The sequence below is a fragment of the Nuphar pumila genome, chromosome 3 (genome assembly GCF_984573655.1).
Source record: "Nuphar pumila chromosome 3, dmNupPumi1.hap1.1, whole genome shotgun sequence".
Lineage (NCBI taxonomy): Eukaryota > Viridiplantae > Streptophyta > Magnoliopsida > Nymphaeales > Nymphaeaceae > Nuphar > Nuphar pumila.
Window position 1 is genome coordinate 16,831,286 of NC_143251.1, and position 19,316 is coordinate 16,850,601.

Sequence of the window (19,316 nt, forward strand, 5' to 3'; positions counted from 1 at the left end):
TTGATTCCTTTTCCTCTTTATAACACTTTTGTGCAAGCATGCTTATAACAAGTTAGAAACCTCTCTCTCTCTCTCTCACCACTTGTTCCTTTTCATGTGTCATTAACATTCATAAATGTTTTCCAAGAACAAAGAGCATTATGGTGATCATTTTCCTCAATAAAAACATGGAAAAGTGAAAATTATGCTGAAATCATCCTTTTTTTTACATTTTGGGTTACCAGACACCGTATTGAAATTTGAGCAAGTTGATCACAGAACAAATCACAGTATTCAGCTCCAATGAAATTAAGCACTACATATGAGAAGTTGCTTGATTCTGACATGCTTAGTCAAACAGCTACTTCATAATTACATGTCTGACTAAGTGGAATCTTGCTTAAGTTGGTCATGTGAAGAAAAAAAGGTTCTCACTGAGCCAACCAGAATAGCAGTTTGCTTGCAGAGTTAAAATCGATAAAGAATTTTGTTTCAACCAAGAGCATTCCTTGTTTGAATCTTGATCAAATTCATGAGATCAATTACCTCATTATTGACGATCTGACCATTATTTGTGGACACCTTGCTTCCATCAGTCTGCAATATATCAACATAAAAAAGTTAATAGTTAAAAAATATTGTAAAACTACTTAACATGGAAAGGAGATAGCAACAAATAAAATGTTTGAAATATTATAAAACTATTTAACATGGAAGGGAGATAGCAACAAATAAAATGTTTGATTCCTTTTCCTCTTTATAACACTTTTGTGCAAGCATGCTTCTAACAAGTTAGAAACCTCTCTCTCTCTCTCACCACTTGTTCCTTTTCATGTGTCATTAACACCCCTCCCTCCCTCTCCAAACGCAAGCATACATATCATAAATATCAAGTATATGCATAAAAAAATAGAAATTGCAGATCTTCGTATACAGAATCATTATAGGAAAGGTGTCAAAGTCAAACCTATGTCACACGGACTCGGCTAGGGAGGTGCCGCACCTGAGTCGACACGCCCCGACCCGGGTGCCGACACGGGTGTGGGTTCGAACACGGCTCGGACTCGGTCAACGCCGAGTCGGACTCGGTCAACGAGTCGAGGCCGGGTCCGTCCTTTTTTGGACTCGGTCAACATTGACCGAGTCCAAAAATTATCCATTTTTAGGGTAAGAAACAAAAAAAATGAATTTTTTATATATTTTTTAAAATATATATATAGCATGAGTCTCAAACATAAGCCCCAGAAAAAAAATTGGGAGCCCCCGGACCCCCCTTTCTGCAAAAGCAAAAGTACAATTTGCAAAGTTTATAAAAACACTCATGCTAGAGCCAAACTTTAGAGGACAATATCCACACATATGCACACAGGATATATTATATATATATATATATGTATATATATATATAGCCGAGTCCCCGTGTCCAAAAATTTTAAAATTGCGCCGCACCCGTGTCGCACCCGCACCCATGTGACATAGTGTCAAACACAAGGCTAAATAGCATACCTAATGTCATACCCAGCAAGTACATGTGTAAAAAACAATAGAAATTGTAGATCATTGTATACAAAATCATTATAAAAAAAGGTATCAAACACAAGGCTACATATCATACCTAACAAGTATATGCGTAAAAAACAATAAAAGATGTAGATCCACATCTACTAGATCATTATGGGCTTGTTTGATGGCTTGTCCAGGATTGGACAAAATGAACAAACAAAACGGACAGAACACTCGTTCTGTCCATTCCATAACAACTATACCAAGTCTGACGTTTCTTTCGACTGTACACGGATGTTGTGTTCTAAATGTCTGCTGGCAGTCATGGATAATGGGTCGGATTACGTCATTTTGGATCGTATGACCCGGTCTACCTACCATTTTACATGTTTTAACAAGTTTGTTATGGATTTTTGCCCCGAATATGGCTCTAGAATTGAATCCAAATACCATAACATAAAAAAATTGCTTAAAATCTAAAATCTCGGATTGGATCTAAAAAATAAAAAATTGTTTAAAATTTGAGTATTTTGAGAAAAAATAGGAATTGATATTTTTTTGATATATAAATGATTTAATCAATGTCATATTACATCTAATTATGAAAGTTTGTTATAAAAATATCAAATCCTATTAAATCAAATTATCAAACCCTATTAAATCATAAAACCATAAAATGCAAAAAAATAAATCATAAATAAACCAAAAATCATAAACTATAAGAAAATAAACCATAAAATTAAATAAAAACCCTAATTCAAACTATAATCAAAGAAAAAAACAGCCCTAATAAAATACAAGAAAAGTCCTAATCAAATTAACTAAAAAAATCTTAAATAAAAAAATGTGATTCAAAGCCCTAATCATAGATCAAATTAACTATAAAAAGCCTTAATTTAAAAATTTTGATTCAAAGCCCTAATCAAATTAACTAAAAAAACCTTAATTAAAAAAATGTGATTCAAAGCCCTAATCATAGAAAATAAAAATAAAAATAAAAACTCTAATCAAATCAAAGAAAACCTTAATCAAAGAAAATCAAATAAAAAAACCCTAATTAAATTAACTACAAAAAGCTTTAATTTAAGAAGTTTGATTAAAATACCTAATCAATGAAAATCAAAATAAAAAACCCTAATATTCAATCAAAGAAAACTAATCAATGAAAATCAAAGAAAAAAACCCTAATTTCTGAAAAAAAAGAAGAAGAAGGAAGAAGAAAGGGGAAGAACGAAGAAGAAGAAAAAGAAGAAGAAAAGGGGAAGAACAATGAAGGGGACCCGGGCGCCACCTCAGCCCCACTGGCCTCACACTATCGGCGCTGCCACAGAGAGAGAGACGGGGGACCCCTTCCCCTGACTTTTTTTTTTCAAAAAAACCTTGTACCCCGCATCCATGTTCTAAACGTAACAGGGGGGTGTTACGAAAATCACACCATTATATGGACACGGTAGACATGTTCCACGCGTCTGTCGCGTCCAAAGATTGATCGAAACCATGTTCCCAGCGGGATTTCAGTCTGAATCCCAGCGGGAACAAGGGATCAAACAACCCCTATAGGAAAGGCTACATCCCTATCCTACAATGAATAATTAAGAGTTTAGTTTAGACAATATGATCCTTAGACTCCACTAGTTCCTTCATCACAATACTGAAAATGATAACCGAATTCATCCTCTAAACAAATAAATTTCATCCAACAACCAAATACCTTCACTATTTGCAAGTAGTAACCCAGGCAAACTGATAAAGAAAATCCCAAGATATCCCCGTGTGATTTTTAGTGGGTCATGGGAGAGATGTTGGTCTCCAAATGAAAAGAGAGTAAGAAATGAGATGGAGGAGAGGGTTGTTGTAAGAGTAATGAAATCAGGTGGTATAACATCTACAGCCCAGCTCTTGTATGATGAAAGGGAATAAGGTTAGGGGAAGTGGCAAAAGTAACAAGAGCGCAAAACTTTACATCCATTAAAAGAAAGAAGAGAAAGAGGGAAACAAGCTCCTAGAACAACAGCCAAAGAAGTCTGACAAGAGAGGGATAAAATGATCAGCAAATTTCCTACTTGTCACTTGTCAGAACCTCGACATCTCCTTGAAAGAGAGACCGGACGCGAGATTTCATTCCAAAGGAAACTGATCCTTCACTAGCCACCAAGCTGGAAATTTGTAAACCAATTTGGGTGATCACTGCTGTGTGGTTAAAGCTAAATTAGTGTAAATGATTTTAACTTAATGCATTTCTAAAAAACTAGGCAATTTATTTGATCGAGAGTAAAACTACCATTTGATTAACATTTCCCATTCAAAAACTAATCGGACACTAACGTAAGCACTGGCTTGAGCAATTTTCCGGAAAATCAGGCAGTTATTTGATGTATTTGATTTTTCAGTAGTTAACAGTAAAATAAGCATAAGTCAGGTGGATCTGTCTAGATTTAGTGAAGATGCCCTCGGTAAAACAACTCACAGATGGCACAGGTAGATCTTTAAATTTGTTAATAGGCTCTGAATACACCCTCAACAGTTGACACCCAGAAACAACACTAAATGGTGCCTAGTTATCTGGAAATGCTCTCATTCCTCATTTAAAACTGGCAATGATGAGGCCAAATCCTGTATATTGAATAACTCAGCTATTTTTGTATTATTTGCAAAAAAATACAGTGTAGCTTCCGACCATAAACATAGCAGCTGCTATATCATAGGTATGAACTAAAATCGTAAGTGGAGTCTCAGGTTTGAATCCCAGCGGGAGCTATCCCTAGCTTGACCCTAAAAAAGAGGAAAATGTTAAATCATGGTAGGTTAATGGCAGAAATAGAAAAAGGAAGAAGAGGAAGAAGAAAGGAAGGGAAGTTGAGAGGAGAGGAAGAAACGAGATTTCAGGGGCGGCAGCCATGAAGATCTCAATGAGATAAAGGGTCAGACCTCCCCAAGCCTCTTGCTGCATATGTTTATAGAGCGGTTACAATAAATACTCCTGATACAAATAGACTGTTACAGGATAAGTATACACCTTACATGAAATGTCAAAATTATGACGTCTAACAGAAAGCTCAAACAACTTTTCTTAAAGAAAGCCACAGAAAATCCAAGTAAAATAAGTGGAAAATACACTCTTCAACAAAAAATAAACAATCCCATTATAATCAATAAGCCAATAAAATACCTAAACTATTGATAGAAAAAAATAGAAGCACATACTCATGGCATGTGGGTAAACATGTACGCCATATGTTCAAACTATGTGCTGCAATAAGCTTATAGATTTCAATGCATAATGAACAAAACTTTTCCAGGAAGCAGAAGAGATGAACATAGCATGCCAATAGAAGATGACTAGAAAATCCAATTACACACCAAATTGTTGCTAGAAGCACCGAGGTCGTTATGATCTATGTTCTCAACAGTCCCCTGACAGATCTGTGCAACTATCTTACTGTAGTCATTCAGCGACATGCCCGTGGATTTTATCACTTCTATCAGATAAGGTTTCAGCTTTGCAGCGCAGTTGTCCATTACTTTCTCCACTAACCTACGGGCAATAGGTGAAACTTCCTGAAACAAAAATAATCAGGCAAGTGTGAACCCGCAAGCACCATGACAAAATACCAGGAATAAAAAATTACACCCCAATGACAATGTTAGATTGTACCTGATTTTCCATTTTCAGTTTATCTAGAAGAATGCTTATAAGCTCTAACGGAATATCCTCACTCTCCTCCAACACCACAGTCAGGATTGCTTCCATAGAAGTGAAGATACACTCTGCATGGTCCTCCCTGGAAATTATTTGAGCAGAAATGTAAGGCATGAAACATTGTCAAGTATCAAGACATACACCTTAGAAACAAATCTAAAGTACAACCAATAACCCATGCACCTAAAATCCATTGCACAACACTCCAGAGAATGTGCAACCCAATTCATCACACATGACCTTGGTGAGCATGCTACAGACAGACTGCAACCCCCTCAGATGACAAAGGTTCATATTAATATTACTGAAACTAGGGAAAAACTGATGCATCCATTTTGATAGATGACTTGCAAAGGCTGAGAACTTTGATGATTTGATCTTGACAAACTATTGATACATGGCACACACTTTTGTTATTAACATGCAACATCTAAATTTAAAACATCTACAAGGCCAAGAGTGAGCAAAGGCAAGAGAAAAGAAAAGGGAGTTTTAAATCAGAAAATATCAATAATGTTGTACACAAGTATGCAGGCATACAAACCTAACTTGAAAGATGAAAAAGATTCATACTAGTTATTTTTCAGGCATAAGTTATGTGGTTCTAAAAGAGACTGGGCAACATATTCAGTGTTTAGTTATTTATGAAAAAGATGAAACTGAGGATTCTAAGATGCATAGATGGCCATGTAGTTAGTTGTCATAGGTGCTAGGTGGAGCCTAGACGGTGAGCCCCTAAAAAGGCCTAGGTGGTACTCCAAATAAAAAAACATAAAAAAACATAATAAGAAACAGGTATACAACATAAAATCAATCAACAATAAGGAATAGACAAATAATATGTCGTTGAACACTGCAAAACAATTATATTACACAACCTTAACCTGCTCAAACAAATTAATAATAAATTAACAATTGAATAAACAAACCGTACAACTAACAATGTGATTACACAAAAAATAAAATCATGTATAAAAAAATTAACAACAACAATAGACATAATACAAGAAACAGACAAATAATGTCTTCCTTTTCTTCATTTTTTCTTTTTCTTCTTTTTTTATTCTCAACAATAGACATAATACAAGCAATAGACAAATAATATGTCTTCTTCTTTTCAACAATAGACATAATACAAGTAAAAGACAAAATAACATGTCTTCTCCTTCTTCTTCTTCGAGCTTCTTCTCCTCGAAGAAGAAAACAAATGATGTCTTAAAAAATCTTCAAAAAAAAGCATAGACGGTAATATAGGGCCCCACCATCCAAATTTGATCGCCCAGGCAGTGGGGCTGCGCTTAGGCCGCCTAGGCGCCGCCTTTAACAACTAAGGCCATGTATGCATACAAGATGCAGGGAACAAAAGTGGAAGTCCATACTTGCAAATGGCAGTATTTGTGCAATGCATATCTTCAAGCCCCATAAGCTTCAACCGTTAGAATGTGGGCTCCTAATATATATGGCATAACTGTAATATATATTACCCTTCTGGGGTATTTTGTTCAGGAGTATTTTGGTCTTTTGACATTGCAAATGGATTGTAATAGGTGTCACTCATTAGGGGTTTTTTATTTTATTTTGCAATATGTTATATTGCCAAAGGCATTTCTGTCCTTGACAATATAACAGCTATATAATTATTGGAAGCTCCCAACGGCCAGATTTCTAGTTGTTGGGGAGCCCCCAACAACCATATTAGGGGAGCTTCTCACTCCCCTCTTACCTGTAAATGTAAGGCGTAACCCCTTGTAAACTAATGCACTTTGTGTGCATTTTATGTGAAATAGAGATTATATTTTTTATTGTTGTGTGTTCTTGATTGAGGTATGCGGAGAGTTCTTGGTTTCATTACATGGTATCAGAGTCATTGTTATTTTGATCATGGTAAAGCTTGATCTTGTGAACGTGAGATCGTGGACTCGTGGTGCCCAAAAGTATTTCGCGTTCATTCTCTCCTTCTCTATCTCTCTCTCTTTCTCTTCTTGTATCTATGGAGGATGAACAAAAAGTGATTTGTCACCATGACCGTGAGACCCAATGACTCAAACTATGTGATGTGGGCATCCATAGTGAAGCACAAGATTTGGGAAAAGGGTCTAAAGGACTTGCTGGATGGATCCAAAAAAATAACCAAAACGTATACTCACCAAGAATGAAAATGGCAAAGAAATAGCACTTCAAGGAGATGAAATGAATAGTCATTGCCGACTATGAAAAGAGATGAAAAGAGTGGAGGAGGGGTCATTCCAAAATCATGGGATGGCTCATTAATAGTGTTGAAATAAAGAAATGATCTAGATTAACAAAGTTTGAACTTGTTAGTGATGCTTGGAAGTATCTCAAAGATATGTAGCAAGACATTTTGCCCAAAATAGAGAAATGAATAGAAAGTGGTCTCTATGGGTTCATCAAGCTAAAGAGGTGGTGAAGATGAAGGATCCAAGAATGTCTCTCAGCTCATGAAAATCCTTCAACCGTTAATCAAAGGCCAATCTCCCTCTCTTTCCGGTGGGGCCATATCAACATAAGTAGACCCTGGTAAGAAAGCTTGGATTATTGATTATGGTGCCTTCTTTCATACGACTCTTAATGAGTCCATACTATCTAAATGTTTAATTAACTCAAATGATTCTTATGTTTCAACCGTCGATAAAACATCTTTAAAAATTAAGAGCTTGGGTAGTTTAATACTTCTAAAAATAATAAACAAAAATTTTGTCCCAAACATTATAGTAGTACCCAAACTCAATCTAAACCTCTTATTGGTTTCTCAAATTACCAACCATGGATGTGAGGACACTTTTTCATCTAATGATTGCTTGATTCAGGATCTTCAATCGAAGAAGTCAATTGGGTGAGGTCATAGAAGAGGAGACCTCTACTACAAGAACAATTTGGAACTATCATATCAAAAAAATTGTAATTTTGTTGAAAAGAAAAGTATTGAACATTGGAACAGGAGATAAGGACATCAAAGTATATCCAAAATGCATGTATTCCCTTTTTCTTGAAAGTTGTAATGCAAATTATTTAACTTGTGAAGATTGCATACTTGGAAAAATGAAATCTCTACCTTTTGAAAATAATCAATTTGTATCTAAAGAACCTTTTGAGTTAATAAATTTGGATGAGTGGGGACCGGCAACGGTTATGTCTAAAGGAGTAGTTTCTTATTATGTAATTTTTGTGGATGATTATAGTAGGCACGCATGGATTTATTTTCTAAGACTTAAATCTGAAGTTTTTGAGTGTTTTAAAAAATTTCATAATTATGTTAAAAATCAATTCAAAACCTTCATTAAAATATTTAGATATGATTTCGGAGAATTTTATCAAAAGATTTTAAAAGTTTTATTGATCAACAAGGGATTACTCATAAAAAAAAATTCTGTTATGTCCCGCAACAAAATGAGTTAGCCGAAAGAAAGCATTGGCACATTATTGAAACCACTAGGACTCTTCTAATATCCAAAAAGATTTTTGGCTTAAGTCGCCCTTACTGTGGTTTATTTAATCAATAAAATCCCTTTTACTATTCTTGGAAACACTTCTCCTATTGAAAAATTATTTTAAATTCCTTTTGATTAGTCAATATTAAGAATCTTTGGTTGTAAATGTTTTGTTTTTCCAACAAAAATGGTAAACTTTCCGCTAAGATCATTCCTTGTGTTTTCTTAGGCTACGCCGAAAACCAAAAAGGATTTAGGTGTTATGATATTGAAAAAGACAATCTTTATGTTTCAAGGAATGCAACTTTTATTGAAAAAGAAAATGGTATTGAAAAAAATTGAGTCTAAGAAATCATGTGAGTACTCATTTTTGTTTGATCTAATGCATGGGCATAATAATACTATTGATGAAAGTAACGATATTCATGATATGCATGAGATTGTCAATGGTAACACTCATGATGATCATGAAGGGGATATGCCTTTTGTTGAACCTCACAATGAACTTCAAACATATTCTCGTCGTACACAAGGCAAACCACCATGTGGATTAGAAAAGTATACCCAAAGTCAAGACATTGATCAATCTAGTATTAGAAGATCTACCAGAATATCCCAAGCACCTAGTAGGTTTGTATCCTGAGTCTTTTGAACCCCACTATAGAGCGTGTCTTATGGCCAATACTCCTATGTTGAACCTTTCCTCTTATAATGAGGCTAAAAATCATAATGAATGGATTGAGACCATGAATAATGAATTAGAAGCCTTAAAAAAGGCAAAACTTGGGAGATTCAATCATTACCTAGAGGAAAGAAAAACATAAGGTGTAGATGGGTCTATAAAATTAAAACCAAAAGTGATGATACATTGGAAAAATACAAAAGCTAGGTTGGTTGGGTATCGTCAAGAATATAGAATAAATTACGAGAAAACATTTGCCCCAATAGCTAAGATGACCAAATGGTCTATCTTTCAAATGGATGTTAAAAATGCCTTTTTAAATAAAACCCTTAATGAAGATGTCTATATAAAACCTCCACCCGGTTTAGGTTTGGTACATGAAAAAGTTTTTCGGTCGTGAAAATCTTTGTATGGCCTACAACAAGTTTCTAAGGCTTGGTATGATCATTTTGGTGATGTGATGGTTCAACTAAGATTTAGATTTTGTTATACTAATAAGTTATCTTACTCCTCTATGTGGATGAAATAATTACCACAAAAGGTGATAAACAAGGAGTTAATCATATCAAGGATGTTCTCAAAAGGAACTTTGATATGACAAATCTTGGTTTTCTTCTATATTTTCTTGGGATAGAAGTTATTTACTTACCCCGAGGGTATTTTTTGTCTCATACTAAGTATACAGTCGAGATAGTTAAAAGGTCAGGTCTTATGAATGAAAAAAGAGTGGACTCGCCAAAGGTCATTAATGCATAAATAAATAAAGATGATAGAGAACCTCAGAAAGATCCAACTCCATATTGTCAAATGATTGGCACCTTAACTTACATTTTCATTACTCATCCTGGTATTGCTCTTAATATTAATAATGCTAGTCAATTTCAACATTATCCCACTACAATACATATGAGTGTTGTAACGAGTAGTTAGATATGTTAAAAATACTAGTCGTGGTTTATTTTTGTCATCTTCATCCCCATTAGATGTTATTGCATATACTAACTCTAATTGGGGAGATGTAAATGATCGTCGTTCAACGACCGTTTTTGTATTTTTATAGGTAATTCCTTGATATCTGGAAGGTGCAAGAAACAACAAAAGGTGTTTATATCCTCCACAGGAGCTGAATATAGTGTCATGGTCACTACGACTTTTGAATTGGTATGATTGCAATAATTACTCAAAAAATTGAGGGTTTTCATATCGACACCCTCAAAATTATGTTGTGATAACAAGAATGTCATCTATATCGCAAGCAATACATTATATGAGCGAACAAAGCATAGCGAAATGGATTGCCACCTATGTCACATGGGTGCGGGTGCGGGTGCGATATGGGTGCGGCGCAATTTCAAAAATTTTGGACACGGGGACTCAGCTATATATATATATATATATATATTAAAAAACATTTTTTTAGTTTTTGCCCTAAAATAGACAAAAATAGACTCGGTCAAAGTTGACCGAGTCCAAAATGTGGACGGACTCGGCCCCGGTGCATTGACCGAGTCCGACACTTGGTTGATCATGTCTGCCCCGTGTCTGAAGTCGCACTCGTGTCGGGGCATGTCGATGCGGGTGCGTCGACCCCCTAGTAGAGTTCGTGTGATATAGATTGTCATTATGTCTGTGAAGAAATCTTGAAGAAGACCATCACTTTACCATATATGTCATCACTTCACAAAAACGCTACCATATCCCAAATTCCACTTTCTTCTTCGCAAACTCTCGATTGTCATTTTGTGAGTTTGAGGGGGTGTTAACATGTGAGCTCTTATTATTTATTATATATATGACATAATTGTAATATGTATTACCCTTCAAGAGTATTTTGGTCAGGGGTATTTTGCTCTTTTGACAATGTAAATGGATTGTAATAGGTGTCGCCCATTAGGGTTTTTTATTTTGTTTTGTAATATGTTATATTGTCAAGGGCATTTTTGTCCTTGATAATATAACAGCTATATAGCTGTTGGGAGCTCCCAACGGCTAGATTTCTAGCGGTTGGGGAGCCATAGTAGAGGAGCTTCTCACTCCCCTCTTGCCTATAAATGTAAGGAGTAACCCCCTTGTAAACTAATGCATTTTGTGTGAAATAGAGATTATATTTTTTTATTGTTGTGTTCCTCTAAGCCCCTATGTGGCTACTGTGCTCTTGCCCCTTTTGTGGGTGTTATATTTACCTCTTGTTTGAGGTGTGCAGAGAGTTCTTGGTTTCATTACCATCTTAAAGATGTCTTGACCCAAGCAAATATGAACATATAAGATACTAGAAAATGTATATGAAGGTATTTACGGACCAAGATTTGTAAGACAAAACATTTGAGAGAAAGCAAGGAAGATGGAGGCCTTAGCTGTCATAGGCGCTATGCGGAGCCTAGGCAGTGTGCCCCTAAAAAGGCCTAGGCGGTATCCTAAATAAAAAATTTAAAAAAAAAACATAAAAATATAATAAGAAACATGTATACAACATAAAACCAATCAACAATAAGCAATAGACAAATAATATGTCATTGAACACAAACAATTATATTACATAACCTTAACCTGCTCAAACAAATTAAGAATAAATTAACAATTGAATAAATGAACCATACGTGAAAGAACAATACACAAAAAATAAAATCATTTATACAAAAAAATTAACAACAACAATAGACATAAATAATACAAGCAATAGACAAACAATGTCTTCTTTTTCTTGTTCTTCTTCTTTTTCTCAACAATAGACAAATAATATGTCTTCTTCTTATTCTCAACAATAGACATAATAAGCAATATACAAATATCATGTCTTCTCTTTCTTTTTCTTTTTCTTTTTCTTTTTCTTCTTCTCAAAGAAGAAAACAAATGATGTCTTGAAAAAATCTTCAAAAGAAATCTTCAAAAAAAAAAAAGCCTAGGCTCCAAAAAAAGCCTAGGCAGTAATATAGGGCCCCACCACCCAAACCTGGTCGCCCAGGCGGTGGGGCTGCGCCTAGGCCGCCTTTGACAACTAAGATGGAGGCATAACGGATTCATGGCATGAGGATTACAAAAAGTGCACTTTACAAGGCACATGAATAATACATACATATGTATGTATATATAAGGTGTACAACTAAACCCTCATACAAATGCAACATGACATACACCCCAAAAACAATAGTCTATGCCTCTTTTCATACCATATGCCTCCAACTTTATTTTCCTGTTGCACCTCCCCATAAACACCAAGTGGGTTTCATTCACAATTACAACCGAAAAAGTGTCACCAAAGAAACAGTAATACACATAAGACTGAGATGTTCCCCCAAGTTTAACACAAGTGCGTCAATTGCAGTTCATTATTCTTCTCCTCCTTATATTTTCACCAGTTACAGTTACCCTCTTGTTTTCGGTTATTTTAAAGGCTTGCACCTCAAAACCTACACAATTCTGCCACATAGCATTCAAAACCTGGTCATAAACATATGACTAGATCGAGAGTGTTTGTTTCATATTGAGAATCCAACAGAAGCACTCTGACCATATAGTGCAAGCTATCAAATGATTCCTACTAACACAAATTCGCAATTACTCATGTAACGTGACAAGAGCTAATAGTGCAAGAACAAAGTTTTAAAAAAAAAGAAATACAAACATCCTAGAAAGCCAAGGCAGTTGAAATATTGTATCATAACCTTATAAGTGAGTGCAGTGAAGAAGGCCTCAAAGAAAATAGTAACATCAGCATCTGAAATGAAAAGATATCATTGTTGTACCTTATAGTTCTGAAGAAATGACGAAACATCTCAACAATCAGGTCGTCGCATTCAAGGTCCAGCATCACAACACATGACCTAACCTTTGCAACAGTTTCAAGAATCAAAACTCTTTTAGCAAAAGAAGGACTACTTGAATCTGATAAATCCGCAAATGTTGTCACAATCATCTGAAATATCTCCTGCATAGAGAAAGTGACATTAAAGTACAATATAATCCACAAATCTAGACACCACATCAACCTATATTCAGGCAGGAAACATGTCAACACAGCATTATGGGCAGCAGAGTTAGACATAAACCAATAGGTCAGATACCTTCATCAGTTCATCATCATATGGAGCATCTGGTGCAGTAATTCGTGTGATCTCACTAAGACAAGTAGCCACCGAGAGTTTAACATCCTTATCTGAATGCCTCAAAAGTACAGGACTGGCCAGTGATTTCATTGATGGACAAAGTGCAGTAGACATTGACTTTGAAGGTGACTGCTCTACTCTACCCAAACAATTCTCTAACACCTGTTCAACAAAAAAGAAAATGAAACTGAACATCAGAAACACTATCAACCAATATGATCATTGATCAGCAATAATTGGCGTATTTCAGATAACAAGGACAAAAAGTACATCCATATGCACAATATTCATATGATACATGAAGGTCAAACATCAAGCTGAGCCACTTTGAGGCACAGCCTGATAATGGCAAGAAATTGTTCCATGGCCAGCACGGACTTCAAGCCCAACTACCAGCTACCTAAAGGAAAGCCAGTAACTATTAGCCCCTCCATGGCATAATTTTGACTAACATCTTATTTAATAGATTGTTTTCTAGGTAGAGAAGCACCAGATATGTATGATCTACGGTGCCAATCAGCAATAATTAAGTTCACTAATTCTTTTCTTACACATTGATGTCATAAAATTTTATAGACCTTCGTGGCCGATGTTCACCTGTCTATATGCTAATTAAAAATTTTCAAAGATTTAACAAAAGCCTAGCCTTTGCATCTTATTTACTCATTCAGTCATCATAGATAATGGCTACATGACTATAGAAAGCTAGTGAACAAGTTTGCACAAAACACCATTGCCCACACCATTTACTACACATTTGATAATGACAGAAATATGATAAGTAATAGCACCAGGCAAAAGAATTTATGATTCTCGCACTCAAAACTATTTGGCAAGCAAATTATCAACTCTCTAATTGTCCGAGATCCCCAATATCATGACTGCTTAGAAGAAGCAAACAACTAGCCTAGATGCATCCAACTATAAAAATGACCAAACACCTAAAACAAGCACAGTCTAGATCTACATCAGACTATATTCTCAGGCATTTATTGACAAGGAACTTTTAAATCTGATTTTTTCCACAGGAAATTTTAATTGAAAGCTAGAAGAACTCGATAAAAAAATGCATGATTATGAAAAAACAAGCTTCTTTTGCATTGTGTTTTGGAAAATATCAAGATGATTATCCGATATTATCATGATAAATCATAACAAATTCAACTCTACCAACATTTCATAATACATGCATCTTTGTCATGGTGATTCTTCCTAAAAAGATTCCAGGGTGTATATCATAATATTCACAACATACTCCTGACATCATCCATTATAGAGATTAGGTATATCAAAATGTGAAGTATAGATTTTTAGGATGATCAAAACCAGACTAGCAATGACCAACAGAGTAGACTCTTGACTAAAAGTTATGGTAGTCACAAGACAGAGATCCATCCAAATTAGAAATTTCTTGAAACAAACTCCACTTGTTGCAATGGGTGACTTGACTTCCACTTCATCAAAGAATACAGAGATACAAAGGGGTGGCAGAACAAGATTTCATCTCATTATCATATAAAACAATAACATGATTTAAGCTTGATGGAATTAAAAAACCTGTAAAAATAAAATCTGGGCAAAGTTAAGTGTGAAGCTAGCATCCGAACCCATAAGTGAACTTACACCATCCATTATTTGCTTGAGATCAGAGTTTATAGAAAATAAACATGATGCTTTAAATTTGATAAACTGTTAACATAACCTGTTCAGGAACAAATTCAGAACTAGAGATAAATATGTGACTCGATAATTACTAAATATTTCTCAAGCATCAATATATAGATTTAAAAGAAAACCAGGTCAATTCCATATTTCAAATTTCAAACCATCATTAGCTTAATTTCATGATTTTTGGTAGAAATCAGTAATTTTTGTGTTGGAATTCAAGTCGGTTACAACATCCATGTTCAAAAGCCATCGCAATTTGTATATGAGATTCAATGTAAGTCATTCAACAATGTAATCGGACAAGGATGCTCAATATGCTTGCAGTGTCCCTTGTCAAGCATGTTCCTTAATTCTTGCTGTTGCGCACTTTGATCAGCTGACCTTGTCCAGCACTCTGGATACACTTTTATGGAAAGGCAGGTCCAACCAAGTTATTATGTGTAGGCTTATCTGGGAGGAACTATGCTTGCATGGTGACTTCCTATCATGGACTACACTAGTCTGGTGTAAAAATCACTATTCGTGAGCTGCCTATACCCTTATATATCGCTTGCAATGATCGTCTTCCAACACAGGACTCTCTTGAGTGCCTTGGGTTCTCAGTTGTCAACTGCAGGGCACAGGGCTACCGCCTAGGCTTATGGGTCTCGGCGGTAAGGCCCTATTTTCCGCCTATGCCATGGGGACATGGTTGTCATTATCTTTTTGTTGTTGTTTTCTCTTTTTTCATTCTTCTTCTTCTTCTTCCTGCCCCAAACCCTTTCTTTTATCCTTTTCTTCTTGGTTTTTCTTTCTTTTCTTCTTTTTTCCTTCTTCCTTTTTTACCTTCTTGTTTTTTTTTTATCTTCTCCTTTTCTTCTTCCTCCTCTTTTTGCCCCTCCACCTTCTTTTCTTTTTTCACCTCTTCCACTTGTTCTTATTGGAAAAATGGGAAAATATATTAGTTAAAAGAGGTCGGGGTAGGCCTAGGAAGACATGGATGGAGGTGATAGGAAAGGATATGAATGCTTTGAACCTCACCGAGGACATGGCATTGGATAGAAATGATTGGAGGAGAAGGATTCATGTGGAAGACCCAGAATTATTTTCTTTTTTGGTTCATATCGCCGACCCCAATTGTTTTGGGATGAAGGCGTAGTTGTTGTTGTTGTTGTTCCACTTGTTCTTATTCTTCTTCTTCCTTGTCTTTTTCTTCATTTTTCCCCTTTCTCTTTTTCTTTTTTTCCTTTTTTTTCTTCTTCTACTTCCTCCTCTCACCCCTCCACTCTCTTCTTTTTTATCCCTTTTCTTCTTCTTTCTTTCTTTTTCTTCTTCTTCCTTTTTTCCTTCTTTTTATTTTTGTTCTTTACATGTATGCCCATGTTTTCGTGCACACACACACACACACACACACACACACACACACATTATACAACATAGATAAGATTTATGTAATGCTATGCAATTTTACGAATTTTACACTGAATTACAGACGTATGATTAATTCATAATTACAATCATATCTTTGTTACTAAATTTAACTATTTATTATAATGATTATGCTTTTCTTGATATTTTGTTTTCTTGGTCCTGCCTAGACCCCAAGTAGTCCTTCTTTGGGTCATCCTCCTAGGTGCCTACCAAGCACTTTTGACAACTAAGCTTGGGTTCAGATGCCCAATCGATGTTTTCTATGTGGTCATCAAGAAGAATCAGTGCAGCATATCTTCATTAATTTCCCTGCCGCAAAGGCCATATGTAGGATTGTTCTAACCCAACAACTGAAAAGGATGATCTGGGAATAACAAAGATTGCAGCCTTGATCAGAAATAGACTGAAAATGAATGTCCTAATATATGGCTCAAGAATGCCTCCCAAATCCCAACATAAGCTTCGGATAACTAAGAAGTTCCTTCAAATACGAATGTGAAAAAAGGAAAGAGCAACGTATGAAGGAAGAAAAAAAAACAAGAAGCAGGAGAAAAAAAAGCCTGCATATATCAGTTAGGAGTGTTAAAAGCTTGAAATGTTAACAACTACATCATACTCCTTTTATTGTCCTACTTTAGCCACTCCAGCAATATTCAAAGAAATGGGTTTTCTTTTGTTCCTGAACAACTCAAATACTGAGCTGGATACACATCACTACGTTGTATAAAGCAAAAAAAAAATGAAAAGGGCTACTCCCAAGATTATGTTTCCTCAATCCACCCTATATGCAGAAACGTTTGAAGCTCCAGGGCACAACCATAGATGCCGAATGTAAAAGAGAAAAAATAAAGCAATGAAGGAAAGGATGACAAGAAGTGTCATAAGGCTCTCATCAACCCTACAGGTTTCTCGCTCACTTGCAACCCAGCAGAACAACAAACCCCCAACTGTACAGATACTATTCCCTAGAAGAAAAACATGGACAGAGAGAGAGAGAGAGAGATGAAAGAAGGAAAGGGCAACGAGTTGGGAGAAGAAAGGAAATGGAACGAGCGGGACGGAAGGAACCAACCTCGAGGAGACGAAGAATCTCGTCGAGCTCTGCGGGAGGCTTCAACAGCTTCTTCCCAGCTTCAAGCAGCTGCTCTTCCAAATCCTTCTCCGCAATTGCCTCCGCCGCCATCGTCCTTCCGCGCCGACGCCCGAACCTAACAACCACCGCACTGTTCCTCCGCTACGAAGTTTCCATGCCCTAAAAAAAGAAAACCTAGGGCATAATCACAAGATAATCAGAACTGAAAAAACGAGAGAACATAGGTGAAAAGGAGAAAACTAGGGTTCGCGAAAAAAGCAAAAACAAAAAAAAAAAACAGACAAAGCCGTAATCACCTGGAATCCACCAAAATAACACCGAGAGAAGAAGAAAGGGCCGAATGGGTGATTTGTTTTTTTCTTTTCAGGAAACGGAGGAGAGAGCAAGGGGCTTTGTTTTGTTCTGCTCTTCTCTCTTAATAGCAGCTTGTATTCGTGACGTACAGAAGGAAAGAAAAGGAAGTGGTGGACTGGTGTGGGCGAGGGGAGAAGAGGGGCAAAGGGAGGGAGGCGCGCGGGGGAAGAGGGAAGCGATATGGGCTTTGGGCTTTTGCCTAGAAATTGAAGCGTTCTAAAGAGAATCGTGGGATCCGCCCGGAATCCGCTGGGTTTTATTGAATTCAGCTCACCATTGGGTTTGGGGTCCGCTCCATCCCCCCGCACGTATCACCGCCATATCTACGACTTTTTTTCTCACGCTCGTGTGCCAACTTCGCTCTCGGACCTTCCCCCGGACCCTTTGCTCTTGCGCTTTCTTTGACTTTTTGACAAGGGGGTATAACCGAGTTCGGTATACTCGATCCGACCCGATGCCTCGAACCGTGGGGTTTGTGTCAGGTCCAAACAATAGACCGGTAACAAAAATGGGTAGGGTCTTGAGTATTATAAATGAATACTCCAACCCAACTCGTTTATGTACCCATTCCCAAATGGTTCTCCACATTTTAAAACAGGACTCAACCTTATTATACACCCGAACCTAAACTGAACCGTACTCGACCATACTCAAACCTGCATCATACCCGATTCATCTGAAAGTTTATAATTAGTAAACATTATATATTCAATTAAATATTTGAAGATATTGATAAAGTTATAATTAATATGTGTTGCGTTTTAGTAATCTAAACTTTATTTCATTTTTTCATATACTTCATATTATCCTTTTTTTTGTGAAGTTGTCCGATTGAAGTGAATCCCAGAATAATACTCAATAACTCATTGAATTTTATACATTTTGAATATGAAATACATTTCTTTCTTTTTGTTCAACTTAAAATGTTTGGGTGTTGTGGATAGATTGTTTTCATATTATCACTACTTAGAATAGTTATTAAGCTTTTATTTTATTAGCATATAGTTTTCTTAAAAAATAGTTGATTTCATTAATTTACAAATATCTTGTTGGCTGATAATTAGGTCTAGAATACCGATCGTGTCAATACCAGAGCTGAAACTCGAACCCATTAACCTATATTGGTCTACTTTTTTTTCAGTCATACCTAACCCATGTGGGTCTACAGTTCCTAATTGTACCCAAACTTGGATTATATTGGGTCTTGCTTTTAGTCCCAATTTAGAATTGAGTCTAATGAAACCTAACCCGAACTCAAACCAAACCAAACCCGATTACACTCCTATTTTTTACTTAATTCAGTAAGACGTTTCTTTCCTTCTTGGAAAAGTCTCGGGCAAGAAAACAACTCTCAAAAATTTATTATAGTGTTTTT

General features: G+C 36.0%; 1 protein-coding gene across 4 annotated transcripts in view; it reads right to left on the reverse strand.

The window, feature by feature from the left end:
- Positions 1-18,165, reverse strand: part of LOC149842139 (sister chromatid cohesion protein PDS5 homolog D-like) — a 39,774-nt gene extending 21,609 nt beyond the window's left edge. For 2 of the 4 annotated variants that reach the window (XM_089998932.1, XM_089998935.1), the window contains exons 1-7: positions 17,884-18,165; positions 17,567-17,761; positions 13,375-13,578; positions 13,057-13,238; positions 5,138-5,264; positions 4,843-5,040; positions 526-576 (exon numbers count right to left, since the gene is read on the reverse strand). In XM_089998932.1, the coding sequence (XP_089855058.1) occupies positions 526-576; positions 4,843-5,040; positions 5,138-5,264; positions 13,057-13,238; positions 13,375-13,578; positions 17,567-17,677 (873 nt within the window). In that variant the 5' untranslated portion in view covers positions 17,678-17,761; positions 17,884-18,165. The remainder of the gene's footprint in view (positions 1-525; positions 577-4,842; positions 5,041-5,137; positions 5,265-13,056; positions 13,239-13,374; positions 13,579-17,566; positions 17,762-17,883) is intronic. The other 2 variants (XM_089998933.1, XM_089998934.1) reach the window with 2 other exon arrangements.
- Between the last annotated feature and the right edge of the window lie 1,151 nt (positions 18,166-19,316).